The following is a 15,818-nucleotide window of genomic DNA, read 5'->3' on the forward strand; positions in this document are numbered from 1 at the left end:
TTTGTATTCCTGTCCCTATCTCTCTAGTCTCCTTCTTCAAGTACAATCAGTGTCATTTGTCATCCATTTGTTAATTTAAAAAAATCGTAAAACATGACGAAAATTGTCCTTGTTACACAGGTAACCATAAACACGTTCAAATTTATGGAGGATTTAAGTTACTATACAAGTATTGCTTTAACCTAGGCATTGTTAGGTTAAAATATAGGGTACCCACAACTGAAAGAAAGATATTACTTTGAACCCATTCTCTTTTTGAATGTTGGAGACATGGAATCCTTCAACTACCACATTTATGAAAGGATTGAATATCCAAATCTTTGACAGAAGAGGAACCCACCAGCTTCCACTAGATGGAGCTCTAGAACATCATTATAATTTATCTATCAGGGACTGGTCAAAAAAATCCCATTAACTTCAGCAGTGCAAGATAGAGGTCTATACATGAAATTCATTTTTCCCTTCCCTTCCTAGCCCCATCTTTTCTTCTAGGAATAAATGTCTTTCACCTTGTGGCAGTGATTCAGACCAAAGTACAAAAAGAAAGGTACATTATGTGCTTCAGGAAGAAGTCATTATTTAGCTAGAACCACTTAACATGGCTTGATTTTTATTTTGATCTTTGTAATAAGGCAGAGAAATAGAAATGTGATCACAAACAACTGGGAGGAGCATCAGTTTACTCTGAAAGGGATGTTGTAGAGGCAGATAAAATAACAAGTTCCAAAAAAGGTTTCACGGAGCAGTGGAAGCTAATACACTGGGCAGCCAGGTGTGTATCCTCTGACATCCCTAAACCATTCATGTTCAGCGCCAGGGAGGTTATGACAGGAGATGGATCAGTCTAGACAGGCCTGGCTCATACATTAATCCCCTCAAGAGCATCTACTACTTGCAACTATCAGAGACTGGATACTGAGCTAAATGGACCATTGGTCTGACCCAGTATGGCACTTCATGTTCCTCTGAAATTATAAAGCCATTTGGAAGTTGTTGATTACACTACATACAGAGCCATAGCCATGATAAGCTCCCAGCACTGCCAACTCAAAAGATAAATAATTTAACACACAATTTTTATGCTTCTTTTTTCTTATTTACATTGTCTTATGATTACTCCTCCCTTTACTCTAACGAAAAGTCTACCCGCTTACCATTTTTGACTAGAAGACGAGTCCTATGCTAAGCAGCCAGACATCTGGGGGCAGTCTGCATTCTTGAAAGCAAATTTTGAATCTGAACATAGATTGACACCTTCTCCATCAAAGCACTAGTCAATACAACAGCATTCTGTTGCAGGGTGGCAATTTTTTTTCCTTAACGCTACGAAAAATCTTCAGTAAGATAGATAACAGACACATCCTACCCACAATCAATTTATCCACTACTGAGGAAGTGACAATTTTTGGAGCAATTTAAAGAAGTTATGATGCAGAATGGCAGCAATTTAACAATTTCATAGTAGGTGTGCAAATCTGTTCAAATATGGGGGAATTACTCAGCAAAAATTTGAGGAAATAGGGCTATCTGGAGTGGAGAGAACAGGCAGAACTTGCTAAATAGCTTTAAATTTTGCTGGGTTCCATATTATTCATCTTCACTCTTAATAGGACATACAGTGCCTGAATATTAATTAATTCAACAGAAAAGCAGGGCATGGGAGAATATCAATTCAACTGTATATCAACTATAGAAATCCAGTACAATATGTACGTGAGCAGGCAGGACTACTGATATCAGACTTTTTTATATATACACCTTCCATGCTTCAAAACATTGCACAGCTAAATAAGTGTTTGGCATGATGGATTGTAGCAGATTGCTATCAAATTAGTCATTAGTGATCCAGTTCATGACTAGCAAGCTGAAGCAGGACATAATTAGGTGTTGGGTCATGTTAAAGAAGAGAAAAAACATGATCTTTGCACCTGTGCTATCATTCTCTCATGTAAGAAGACCTCAAGGTATTATCTGCGGATGCAAACAGTTAAGGGTTATAAGGATTCATGCAGTGACAGGATATTCCTTACAGTTGTTTAGTCTTGTGTTGGCTGAAATGGAAAAGGATACACCCTATTAGAGAAGGAATGCATGGTAGGGTTATGGGCTTCAGAATTTCTCTTGCTATAATTGCAAACAATGGAAAGTTTCTGTCTGTTTGATCATCATAAATAGCCAGACTATAACGATAAATCACCTTTCGAACATTATCAACTCTCAGTGCACTTCTTCCAATTCACTAGAGGAATGGGAAGGGACACTAGTCACTCAATACCTACCTGTACTTAGACCATACATTTAATACCTATGACATCATTTGACCAAAAAAATTGCAATATTCACAGAAACCATGCTTGGAATATAGACCATATCTAAATTGTGAAGGTAAAAATCTGTGTTATTTACATTACGCTATTGCTCATGTTATTCAACTGGGAACCCACCGTCAGCCCAAATAGATGCATAATGGCTTCTACCATAAGGAAGTTTAAGGACAGAGCCCCACAAAAGATTGTTTACATGTCTAATGGCCAACACCTTGCTTTTATCACCAGTTTTCCATCTCCACACTAAATGGAAAGGCACATCTCATTGACCTTACTTTCTTCAATACCAACGTGTTAATGTGTATTATTTTTTTTAATGGCAAAAAACCCACTCCTCTGCACACCAGTAGAGGGAGGATGGGATGAAAGAATGAAACTTTCGGTAGATGATAGTGCCGTACTGGAAAACATTCAGATGCTACAGCGACAAACATGATACAAGAATCTGTATAAAATAGGCCACATTGTGAACTACTTCCCCTTCCCAGTCACAGCCAGACAATATTGTACACATTAAAGAAACCATATTATGAAGCTACTGAATGCATTACAACTGGTTTCTCTTCTAATTTAGCATCTAGAACAAAGCCATCATGTAACCACATAATCAAGTCTACCATCAGTGGTCTGTGTACCACCATTCAGGAACCTCTACTGTCAGCAAACTGTAAACTGCAACTGTGTTTCCGAAACTGGTGGCATACAATAAAATGAAAAGAAGTGGGGAAAAAATAATATATAAGTGGATGACTAGCATCATAATGTGCCATATGTGAGCAGACAAAGTTAAGAAACCGTATCTGCAGAATGCAAGTACTAGACTTTGTTCCCTTTTGCTGTTTATCTTGGATTCTGTTGTGGCATGTGAGAAATGAAAAAAATGAAGTGGCTTTGGCTTACTGGCAGTGGAAATAAGTGCATCACAAAATGGTTTGAGACAGACACGACACATTCAAAAGTAAAACATCTTATACAAGGTAAAATGAATGAAACCAGAGAAGAAAATATTGTAGAATTATTTTAATAACACTAGGAAAAAAAATCATAGTATTAAAAATTCTGCATGGATTCTGAAGAAAAGGTTATTTCAGTTTTGGGGGTTTCCTGTTTACAAGCCATTGTTCCAACTATTTGTTTTTTTTTAATTTAAAAACCAACAATCCTATTACAAAGGTATTTCCAGTTAAAGTAACAGCTAATCTATAAATACCTGAATACCACAGCACACATTGTGTGCATGGGTTTTCTTTAAATCTTAGTTGAAATAGTGATAAACCTATCTCACATAGGAAAACAAAGGTTGATTTTTTTTTTTAAGGAGCAGCAGCAGATGTAAAAGCCAGAAAAGAATATATTGCATACATAAAATACAAAAGGAAAATTATCATTTGCAGTATGTGACATAACGTGGGTTTTGCACTTTAAACCTATTGAAAAGTAATTTTTGGCCAATGCTAATCCACTGAACAAGCAGAATGTTGGGCAAAAGTCTAATGTTTCCTGTACCAGCACAGAGATAATAGAGGCAGTCCATTGGTGTTAAAAGAACATGAAATCCAGCTCATGTTTTTAGTTAAGGGTCAATTTCTTCAGGAACCACTGTTATCATAATATCTTCATTGCCTCTGCGTACAACCATGTTCAAAGTAGTGTCCTTTTTAATAATGTCACTGACATCATTGGCTGAGATTATTGCCTGTCCATTGATACTTATAATCACATCATTTTCTTTCAGGCCACCACTAAAATATAAAAGAGGGATATGTTATTGAAGTTTCCATTTTCTCCTCCTTGTAATGCAACTGAAAGAGAACTGAAGCGCCATAAGCCACCAGGAATGGCAGTCAAAGGATTGGATTCAATTGACATACAGAGAAATACAACAGGCATGCAATAGCAGGCTGGACAAGTTATGTGGTGATGCATTATTAGAATATGGTACTAAATCTCAGGTGGTAAGCATAACATTATTGAAACCCCTATAGTAACATTTTTACAGTATTTATGCATTTTTCATTAGGATCCTAGATACCAAATCAGCAGAGAAGACTGAGGCAAATCTGTAAGATTTGAGGGTTTTTTAAAGGTAGTTAAAGGGGTTTTGTTTCAGTTTTTTCTTTTGATCATAAATGGTAAAAGCAATTCAAGCTGCACACTGCATTTACAGGTATTTCAAGTTGTGGACAGATGAAGATATATACATCAAATATCCCACGCTGCTCTCTACAATATAGTATAATCTCATTATAACGAACCTTTTTAATAACCCTGCTCTTCCCTTTTTAACATTTCTAACAGCAGGAACTGATTTTTCTTATTGGTATGATGCAGCAAATTGATCAAGCCTATCATAGGAAACAACTTATGTTAACGAACTTTTCTCCTAGTCCCATGAGGGTTTGTTATAATAAGTTATATCCAAGTTGGAGCACCTGTATGATTTAAAACTAAACTCAAATAACATTCACAGGCATTTAATACATAGATTTACCACACAGAAATGCAGGTTGTTCCACCCGTTATTTTCTTGCAGTAGTTTTCTGAGGCCTCAGTTATGTACCAGATGCTTTTGTGCCATGTGCTATAAGAACAGGCCAAAAGAGAGAATCCCTTGCCAAACAGCATACCAAAGTAAAACAGAGGACAATAGGAGAAAGCAGTATAGAACATATTCCTTCTACTAAAGGTCTTTCACACTCTGCACTGGGTTCCTCTTGTATTTGTTACATAAAAGCTATCCAAGACTGCTGCTAGTCCTGAGGGATGGGGTAGGAGCAGGGAAGCGGAGACACTTTACATACCTCCTGGGCTTGTCCTGTCTTGCATGAAACTCTGGCTCTGAGTCATGGAAATACTAACCCAAGTAACCAGATGAGACATGATTCAGCCCTTGAGCAGAATCCTTTTACACAACCACAAAATATTCATAGGACTTTTCCATCCACAGATAAATGCTTTACAAAAGCTTTGGTCAACATTTTCAAACAACTAGAGATCTCCAGTCCCTTACTTGAAGGGCCTTAAATGAGCATGCGTTTCAGAGGTCTGTCAGGTGATCTGTACTTTAGGAAAACAGATCCCTTTAGGGAGCCAAAAGTTGGACATTCCAGCTCAGTCCATTTGGAATTGTTGGTCCCTATATGTAGATGATGTAACAGAACCCGCCTCTCTTCCTCTAGCTCTCAAAGGGTTCATCTACAAATGCTATTAAATCGTAGTATCTTTACTGCACAGTAAAAATACTGTGCAGTAAGCCTACCCAGGAGCATATTTACACGTGTTCCCTCTTCGGAGTTTGCTCCCAATGGGAGCAACCCAGTACAGTCTGCCTTGCTCTCCCCCCTGCAGCAGCCAGAGGGAGCTCCAGGCTTTCTGTGGATGCCAGCCAGGGGCCTGGCATGGAGCACAGGGCCAGTCCCCATGCGCATTGGGCCAGGAGAGCCCTGTGGGCTGCAGCAGCAGCCATCTCCTAGACCTGTACGCATCAGGAAGGATCCTGATGTGCATGGGGCCAGGAAAGAGCTGCTGCTGCAGAGCTTTCCTGCCCCATGCACATGGGGACAAACCCTGTACCCAGCGGGGCTTTCCCACACAGCCTGGGGTTGGTGAGGACCTGTCCTCGTCTGGGTCAGGTCGCAGCCAACTCCAGGCTGCCCAGACTGCTCTGCACATACCAGGGCTAGCCAGGTCCTGTCCCGGTTTAGGCAAGGTCCCAGCCAGCTCCGGGCTGCACAAAGACTGCTCTGCACAGCCTGGGACTGGCTGGGACCTACCCCTTCCCACGCAGCTCTTTCGCAGCCCCATGCCCAGATCTGGCAATCAAGACACAGGGCAGGGAAAGAGCTGTGAGAGAGGGGCAGGTCCCAGCCCCCTGCCCTGATCTGCTGCTGAGGCAACTAGCAGCAAGCCCCCAGCTAGATGGAAAATCCAGGGCCTCACTGCTAGCTGCCCCACTGGTGGGACAACTCCCTGCCTCTCTTGGCTGAGTGAGGATTCCCCATCCAGCTGGGTGCTCACTGCTAACTGCCCCACTGCTAGCTCCCCAGTCCCAGTGCTGCTCAGGTCTCTGCTCCTGTGGGGAGCCTGGATCCCCACAGTGCCAAGATAGGCGGGGGGGGGGGGGGGAGCGAGGGCAGAGAGGGACCCCTTCCCATGCCAATCAGCTCCTGGTTCCTGGAGGGAGCCAGGAGCTGAGCAGTATCAAGACTGCTGGTGTGCCTGCCTGGGATCAAATCTGCTCCCAGACAGCATCTACATAAGCCCTACTGTGCAGTATCTGCTGTGGGGCAGCTAGCAGTATCTACTGTGCAGTTAGTTTAGTACATGTATTTTACAGGTTAGTCTACTGTGCAGTAAAGCATCTTGTACAGAGACACCCCAAGAGTGGTATAAGCCTTATGACAACAAGAACTATTTGAACAACTTGTCCTGGTGAAAAAAGCAACCTTAATCATCTGATTTTCTGTGCAGTATACAAAGATGAATAATATTTAATTTCAGGGTAATCCTTTACTGCTCAAATATTCAGATTCTGAACTTGTCTTCATGACCTAAGATTTATTCAGTCTCAGATTTCTTCTTTTCTGCTTCTGCTTCTCTCTTTGCTACTATTTCCATTTTCACAGTCTAGGACTTCTGCATTCCTTAAAATGTAGTCTCACCCCAAGTTAAACCCAGTGTTATCCCCATGTCAAACAGGCACATTTAGAAATAGCACATTGAACAACTAAATTCATCTTGCACTAAGTGACTGCTATACTGCAGCTAGTTATTAGCTAGATATTAGTGCTAGATATTTGCACAGAGGCCATCAAAAACATGCCAGAGAGTATTAGTTCTAATTTGTTTTATTCCTACATGCCTCTAATACTAACCGTGCTGCTTTGTCACTATGGTAACTTTTGCTCTTGTCCTATAATAGCTCCAGTTTCATGATCTTGATAAGTTTTTTCCTCTTCTACCCAAACTACCAAGTAATTAACTGATTCATAAGAATTAAAACACTCATGAAAAATAACAGAAATATTCCGATGATTGGAGATCCTGCCCATAAAGAATACAGAACCTGGGCAATAGTGGCATATCTCCCACACTTCCAGACCAATTTGCCTAAACCAATTTAAGCATTAAATGGTTGTAATAGCGAAATTTATCCTAAGTAAAAGGATAAATTTAGTTATCACAACCATTTAATGCTTAAATCTTAAACTCTAGGCTGAGATTTGTGACAAGAGTTTCACTGTAATATTCATGTTGTAATATTGGTGGGTGCCCGTGAAATACTTACCTGAAATCACCATTTTAACCTAACAGTTATCAGATTGTAATCTGGTTACTTTAGAAACTTAATTTAGATGTGAAAGCTTCTTATTACTAATTCCTTAAACAGGTTGTGTTGGCTGTGTTGAAAGAAAATCTTTTAACTTACACTTCAGCTGGTGTATCTGGTATTACTTCAATAATATAGGCCCCAGAAATAACATCAGGAAAGTCTTTATGGTGATCCTTCAGCTCTTTAGCTTTGCTGAAAAAAGTAATAGCGATATTAATATATTTTGACAAATGGTCATGTAATTTCTGTTTGCTAATGTATGATATAAAAACTGAAGTGACATATATTGCAATTCAGTTCAATTTCTAAGGCTCAACAGTGTTTTAAGAACAATTAAACATTTTAAAGCATACAGATTTCTTGGTACAAGGGCTTGTTTGCTTTGTTTCATTTTTACTGGCAGTCATTTCAATACTTGCAAGAAAACAAAAATTTAAAACACCGACCCATTACTTTAGATCTTCAGGAGTAACTCCTTGCAAAGCACATTACAATAAAGCACTTACTGGGTAACAAAGGCAAAACAGTAATGACATCCAGATTCAAAAGAAAGCCACAAAGATTTATACCCATCACAGATAACACATTTTTGGCTACTCTTAACTAGACATCCAGAAACAGCTGCAAAGTTTAAGCTTTCCTCTACATATTATAGATACAGGAAACCCTCACTATTCGCTGGTTCGGCATTTGCCATTTCAAATACTCACGAATGCTGAACCTGCTTCTTAAATATACTTAAAGGAGCTCCTCGGGAGCTCTGCACTTGCTGCCACCAGGCTCTTGCTGCCACTGCTGGGCTCTCGTAGTCACCAGAGCAGCCGTGCCTCACCCCAGGGGCACTGAGTTCATGAATATAGACAGCGTTCATGAATGCAGTGCTTTATTCACTGATTTTGTCATTCGCAGGGGGGGCACGAGAACGTATTTCCCATAAATGGCGACGGTCACCTATATTGTGCAACGAACTGGTTAATCATGCAATTACTTTGGCTAACTACAGATAATCAAAAAGCCAAAGGTTTAATCAGTTCAACTGTCACAGATTAGTCTAAACTGTGTAGACTGAACTGGTAAGCAAGTGAACAGACATTCACTTTTGATTCCAGAAATGCAGCCACATGACTACAGTGGCCCAGGCCAGATGCTAGGGAAAGCTAAAGCATGCCTCCCTGCTCTGCTAGAGCAGACAGCTTGGGCCAAGGCTAGCCCACCCACCCTGCAAGGAGGAGCTTATGGGGGAAGTGCAAAGCATGTCCCATGGCTGGGGGACCATGAGTTAACTTAAATCTGGAGGGAATCCGGGACAGAAGTTCAATAAACTGATGTAACCTAAATCAGCTAAGTCTGATACTATATCCATCTAGGTTTATCTTAAACTGGTTTAGGCCATTTTGAAAGCAGTTTATGTGCACTGAACTTACACTGTGTTACAGATTAGAACCAGCTTCCAATCACTTATACCAGTTCATGTGTAATTTCTGTACCTAGCCCTTGAGACTAGCTATCATGCTATAAAAAGCTCCAAACAGCTACAAAGTTAGATCTCAATCCCACAACCGTGCCTCTTGCCATGCATGTGTGGCATGGCAGAAGAAGCAATTGGGCAGATCACACATTAGATCCCACCGCACCTTTATCTGTACATGTAAAGGGTCCCTAAAAAACATGGCTTGTGTTTTGGCAAGACCACATGTGTTACTCAAGTCTTGCTAGGGCAATTTTTATCTGAATGGGGTCTGAACCAACAGGACCTGACAGAACCACCAGTTTCAGTGATCTGGTCCCATCAGTCAGGTAAATCGTAGTCTTACAATACCATTTTTGTCCCTCCAAAAGAGCCATAAAACTTGCACTCAACTTCCAAGCAAGGCTGACCCCTACATCCTGACTTCTGTATTTGCCATGCTTTTGCCCATGCATTATAAATACCAGGGCAACATCTTTTTCAGTGCAGTTTTTATTTTTATTTAATTTACCCCTTTCAGTCCTTCCCTGGGTTATCTGTTTTTCCTGCAAGATTTTACAGAGACAATAGCAGCTTGCAATGTTTATCTATAGTTACTGCTTTATACTCAAGGAAAAAAAGCTGTATTTTTTTATTGAACCTGAAAATCTGCAGTTGACTTATATGTGGGGTTACCTTATAACTGAATCAGTATGGTATATATGAAGTTAGGTGCTATGATTCATAAGGATACCATAGACCCTGCTTCGCCCACCTAAACCTCACAGTAGATCCATGTGGATTGTCATATGTAGCATTCCCCCAGAGCTGAACAGCAGTTGTTTAATGCTCTTTCTTGTCACCTTTTTGGAGAAAGCAGTGGTGTTATTAAAAATGGCTTCCATGAAGATCCACTGAAGGTTTCATGGCACTTTATAGTCACACGCATAAAAAAGACAGCCAACTACTGGCAGAAATATCAGCAGAGTCTACAGAAGGCCAAATTCTGAAAACTTATCTATGAAGGTCTCCTACTGTTACTGTGGAGATTAGTTTGCTCACAATACATGAATAGCTATATCCAACTAAATATATGGATAAATGGAAAACTGACCATATCTACCTACCTAGGAGTGAGCGACATCATCCGTATGCCAATGTACTTCTTCTTAGTTACAGCTTTCCCTGGTACCAAGAAAAAAAGAAAACAGTTTTGACAGGAAGCACTGTGGGTCTCAAAAATAAAAAAACATTTTTATTTTGGTTCTCCAAAACATATTTTTCAAACACATAGTACAATACCTTTTGATTGTCTGTCATGGGATTCAGTTAAAAACTTTTTAATTTTATCAGATGGAATTGCAAAGGAGATTCCAGCTGTAACTTTTAACGTGTTAATCCCAATCACCTCACCATCCTGGAGAAATAAAAAAAAGATATTTTAGGAATCATAACATGCCATAGAGAAATAATGTAAGGGAAGAATTCTTACATGTAGTTAACAAAAAATGTACCTGCAAAAAATTATTGTGGACTATTCTCATTAAGAAACTGGGGGGCTGTGGTGTAGACACCCACACAGTCAAATGGGTCGCCAACTGGTTGGAGGGCCGCACCCAGAGGGTGGTAGTGGATGGGTCCTTCTCAACCTGGAAGGACGTGGGCAGTGGGGTTCCGCAGGGCTCGGTCCTCGGGCCCGCACTGTTCAACATCTTCATCAGTGATTTAGACGAGGGGATAAAAAGCACCCTGTTCAAATTTGCTGATGACACTAAGATGTGGGGGGACGTGGGCACACTAGAAGGAAGCAACAGGCTACAATCAGACCTAGACAGGCTACAAGGGTGGGCGGATGAGAATAGGATGGGATTCAACACAGACAAGTGCAAGGTGATGCACCTCGGGAGGAACAACCGGCACCATACCTACAGGTTGGGGAACTCCCTTCTTGTCAGCACAGAGGCGGAAAAGGATCTTGGAGTCATAACTGACTCCAAGATGAACATGGGCCGGCAGTGTGGGGAGGCAGTCAGGAAGGCCAACCGCACCTTGTCCTGCATCCACAGATGCATCTCGAGCAGGTCCAAAGGGGTGATCCTCCCCCTCTATGCGGCACTGCTCAGGCCACAGCTGGAGTACTGCGTCCAGTTCTGGGCGCCGCACTTCAAGAGGGATGTCGACAGCATGGAGAGGGTCCAGAGGAGGCCACTCGCATGATCAGGGGACAGCAGGGCAGGCCCTACGAGGAGAGGCTACGGGACCTGAACCTGTTCAGCCTCCAAAAGAGAAGGCTGAGGGGGGATCTCGTGGCCTGTTATAAACTAGTCAGGGGGGATCAGCAGGCATTGGGGGAGTCACTGTTCCCCTGAGCACCGCCAGGAGTGACCAGGAATAACGGTCACAAGCTGGCAGCGGGTAGGTTTAGGTTAGATATCAGGAGGTGCTACTTCATGGTCAGGGCGGCTAGGGTCTGGAACCAACTTCCAAGAGAAGTGGTGCAAGCTCCTACCCTGGGGGTGTTTAAGAGGAGGTTAGATGAGCACCTTGCTGGGGTCATTTGACCCCAGTACTCTTTCTTGCCATGGCAGGGGGTCGGACTAGATGATCTGCTCAGGTCCCTTCCGACCCTAGAAACTATGAAACTATTTCTAAACTGTATTTCTCCATTAAGTTTCAAGCATTCGTTTAACTTTAATTTTCAAGTTTAAACTAAAAAAAACAACCAAAAAAGCTTGTCCTTGAACTCACAACCAGCCGGATCTTATTGTATAGTTGTTTCCATTGTTTTCAATTCATTCCAGGGGTGTCCATTGCGGGATACTTTACTAGTCAGCATTTAAGATGGTGAGGAATTACTTTGCACATCAGTATTTCTGATGAACAACACTTAATCAACACCAGAAGCTTTTCCTAGGAATGAAAGTTGTGAGGAGGAATTCACGGAGAAGGAGTTATCAGGTCCCAGATGGAATTTTCTAGAAAGAGAGACATGCCACCATGGCCAAGAACCTGATGGCCAGTGATAGTGCTCAGCTGAGACGTAGGAACCACAGAATCAAACTGATGGTCAGGTTCAGGCAGACCTTCATCACTGATTTAGAGTCAGTCTCTTTGATCTCTCCTGTTGGAACAGTTTCATTTTGTGAAAATAATTAAATATTCGCTGGGCTGGAGAGATGGATTAATTCTACAGCCAACTGTCGGGACAAGGCCCTTGGATGCAAAACTATGACAGCACAAGGACCTGAATATGCACATCCCAGATGACTGCTCTAAATCTGTGGGGGCCAACCATTTTGGAAAGCATGCTATAAATTAGCCCTGCCACCTCCCCACATGCTACTCCTATCCCTTTCTTGTATCTGATCTGCTGCTCTGCCTTCTGCTCTCTGCCCTGTGCTCCCTGCATGATCATGTGCTCTGCTCCTTGCCCTATCTGCCACTGTGCCGTCTATCCCCTCCCCAGTCCACTACATGCCACACACAGACACTGCCTGTGCTGAATTCATGCTGATTTAGAGCAAGGTGGCCATCCCTGCTCTAAATCACCCAGCTGTGCAAGACCCCTTTTGCTATGTTATCTAGTAGCATTCACATCTGGATTTGTGAGAAGATGATGTCCATCTGTAGGGCACAGTCCAACAGGCAGTACAATGTCACAGTAAGAAAGGATGAGATTTATTAAAACAAATAAGATAACATTCAATCCAAGGTGAACCTGCTGCCCATAACTGCTTGTTGGTAAAGCTATAGCAAAAGAAATTTTAGCTGAAAAAGGCGGTTTCCACGCACCCAAATTTTTGTTTTGGAATTTCAAGGAAGTTTCTCAATAGAAACAAAATAATCTAAAAGCCAGCATTTCCTATGAAGCAGAATTTCTACTCCCAAAGTCCATCTGTCCCTAGATACCTAGTTAAAGGCTGTCATGTCTAGTACTTGTGCCTTTGTTTTCAACCAAAGCTTGCTCACTCGCTTGCTCTCAGCAACCCAGCTCTAAAACTTAGCTTTTTCTTGAGTTTGCTAGCAACTGTTTTTGAAGAGGGTCAGATAAGTTCCAGATTGTAGGCCAGGCCATGAACATCCACTGCCCTGATCCAGATTAGGATTCTTCCAGGCTATCAGAGTGTGGAACTGCAAGGAAGAACCAATCCCAATACCACTGACCTCAACTTCAGGATTCAGTGAGCTTGCTAGCATCACAGATTATATAATAGGGTAATTAATCTCACTTATTTTATAAAAATAAAAATAGTTATCATCTTTTACATGTCATATCAGGCATTACACTCATTTTAAAAACTTTGCAAATGGCAAACATTTTGCCTGCTGAAATCCAAATACATCCTGTGACTTGCCAAAGGAAACAGAGATGAGCGATTAGTAAGAGCCCTGTGATGTTTGTACAGTCACAGCCAATTAGCAACATCACTGAGCCCCTTTCCTTTGACAAATTTATTTAATAAAAAAAATTGAGTTTGTATCAAGCGCGCGCATGTAAAAAGGAATTCTTACCAAGTTCACTAATGGTCCGCCAGAATTTCCATACTAAAAATAATAGGAGAAATTTTAATATCACTACATGACTTTACTGTAAGCAAAAATTAAAGGCACTTTTGAAATAATCTACCACTTCCTAGCAGCCATTTAGGATCTTTAAATGGACCCCTTTTTAGTACAGCTTTCCCAAAGAGCTGGCCTTCCCTTGTCCTGCCACTGAAACTTAAGAAAACAACTGTGGTTTCTTAGCAGTCCTGCACTAATGATCCAGAGCAGGGCTGTCCAACTTCTAAGCAGCCAGGGGCTGCACATCACACAGGCTGCAATACTGCAAGCTATGGGGGCATCCCACCTGCACCATGTACACAGGTCCCGTCCCCCCCCACCATCCCTCTCCGCTACACCCTGTGCACAGGCAACTCTGGGAATAAGCGTTCTAATTGAAAAGTTCATACAGAGCTAACAGTAAGAGAACAAAAAGTATCACTTTGTCTGGGTGTAAAAGCAAACTTGAATCCTCAAATTCAAACTTTCTTCTTTAAAAAAAAAAAAAAAGATGGATTTTTAAAAGGTGTTTGGCAGCCAGAGACTACTTTCACCCTTCTGGTTTATAATAATTTCCAATTGAGGTCAGCAGTTATACATAATACTTGTTCAAGACTTTAAAAAAAATAATCAAATACTGCTGCATGGCTGCTTTCCACATTCAGACTGATAAAAATCCTTTTTTTTCCCCCCAAGAAAATTCATCAACACCCTCTTTCCTTAGGAAAAAATTATTCATGGACGTGTAGCTAACAGCTGGATCCAGAAATCTAAATTCAATGGAATAAGAATTACACAATTCTATGAAAAAGTGACCTACATTGATAATTGCATCGGTCTGGATGTAGTCCATGTCGGAGTTCCGAAGTCCCAGTTCTTTGCCTCCGCGTTGAGTGGTGCTAACAATCCCAGTAGTCACTGTGTTTTGAAGAGAAAATGGACTTCCAATCGCAACCACAAATTCTCCAGGCCTTAGGTCTGCAGATCGGCCAAGCAGCAAAACTGGTAATTTACCCTACACATTAATGATATTCAAAAAGAAAAAAAAACCATTCTGACACAGAGAAAAACAAAACCATTGAAACATGCATACATTGATTTAAACAAGGAAAAAATATACACAAACAATATTTCTGTGAACTTTTGAATCTGAGGAGCGTGCTCTTTAGACTGCAACACTTTTTTTTCCAACAGAAAGTACCCATTACATCAAAATCAATTATGGAACAAAAGAATCTCTACACGCTGTTCTCTAAAACAAACATCTGTAGACACTGGGGTCAGAAGCATTTCTGACAGCTTCTTGAAATAATTAGTAAACAATTACAGATGTAAAAATGATGTACTGCATGATAGTGAATACTAAAAAAAAAAAAAAAAAAATGGAAAAATGCAGAGAAAAGCTTGAATATGTTAACTAAACGTAGATATGGCTAAAACTAATTCCTATTGCTGAGAAGTGATGTGTATATTCTCCAACCTACAGGTTTTTCTATTGAAAAGGTATAAAAGAAATTAAATCTATCCCTACCCCCTTTAAAGGCAAACTCTTCTTCTGAGGGTCATTGTTAATTAAAGTTGTATAGTTTTTAATAAGGTTTTATTATAGGTTTTATAGCTCTGGCTTCTTTTCAGATTGCAAAAATCTTTCACCTTTTACTGTTTATATTATAGTAGTACATAGGATTCCCCAGTATACAACTGCCTATTATTTCAGTACCCTGTCTCTAACCCAGAATATTTATCCTGAACCAAAGAACTAATCCACAGACATCCATGAGAATCAGCAATTGCAATGAGTATTTCATTTTTGAAGACTTGATTATATTCTTCACTGCTTTCAGTGAACCCAGTCCCAGATAGTGCCCCTGGTAAATCAGCTGCATCTTGGCATCACTAGCTTCTCACACCTCACCCTGTAACTTAAAGCCATAGCTCTATGGGCTTCAACCTACATATGTGGGAGTTGGGTTGTGGAGAAAAAAGGCAGGAAAGACAAGTGCGGTGCATTTCCAGTGTACTGGACAGAAGGATAGGAGTATGTTCCTCCCTGATTAACAAGTGGGAAGAGACTGAGCTGGCTGGTTCCATTCCAGAGGGAGCAGAGAGGGACACAGATGATCTCCACAGGCAGCAGTCTGAGAAAGCAGCAGAGAACAGGGACTCCTTA

General features: G+C 41.0%; 1 protein-coding gene across 1 annotated transcript in view; it reads right to left on the bottom strand.

Annotated features, from left to right (window-relative positions):
• Positions 1-3,332: 3,332 nt before the first annotated feature.
• The window catches only part of HTRA1 (HtrA serine peptidase 1), a 54,059-nt gene continuing 41,573 nt past the window's right edge, over positions 3,333-15,818 (bottom strand). The window contains exons 4-9 of the mRNA XM_090057226.1: positions 14,469-14,663; positions 13,619-13,651; positions 10,409-10,523; positions 10,234-10,291; positions 7,756-7,851; positions 3,333-4,069 (exon numbers count right to left, since the gene is read on the bottom strand). Coding sequence (XP_089913352.1) covers positions 3,901-4,069; positions 7,756-7,851; positions 10,234-10,291; positions 10,409-10,523; positions 13,619-13,651; positions 14,469-14,663 — 666 coding nt within the window. The 3' untranslated portion in view covers positions 3,333-3,900. The remainder of the gene's footprint in view (positions 4,070-7,755; positions 7,852-10,233; positions 10,292-10,408; positions 10,524-13,618; positions 13,652-14,468; positions 14,664-15,818) is intronic.

This window comes from Crocodylus siamensis, chromosome 7 (assembly GCF_052110815.1).
Source record: "Crocodylus siamensis isolate JL-2025a chromosome 7, ASM5211081v1, whole genome shotgun sequence".
NCBI classification, from domain to species: domain Eukaryota; kingdom Metazoa; phylum Chordata; order Crocodylia; family Crocodylidae; genus Crocodylus; species Crocodylus siamensis.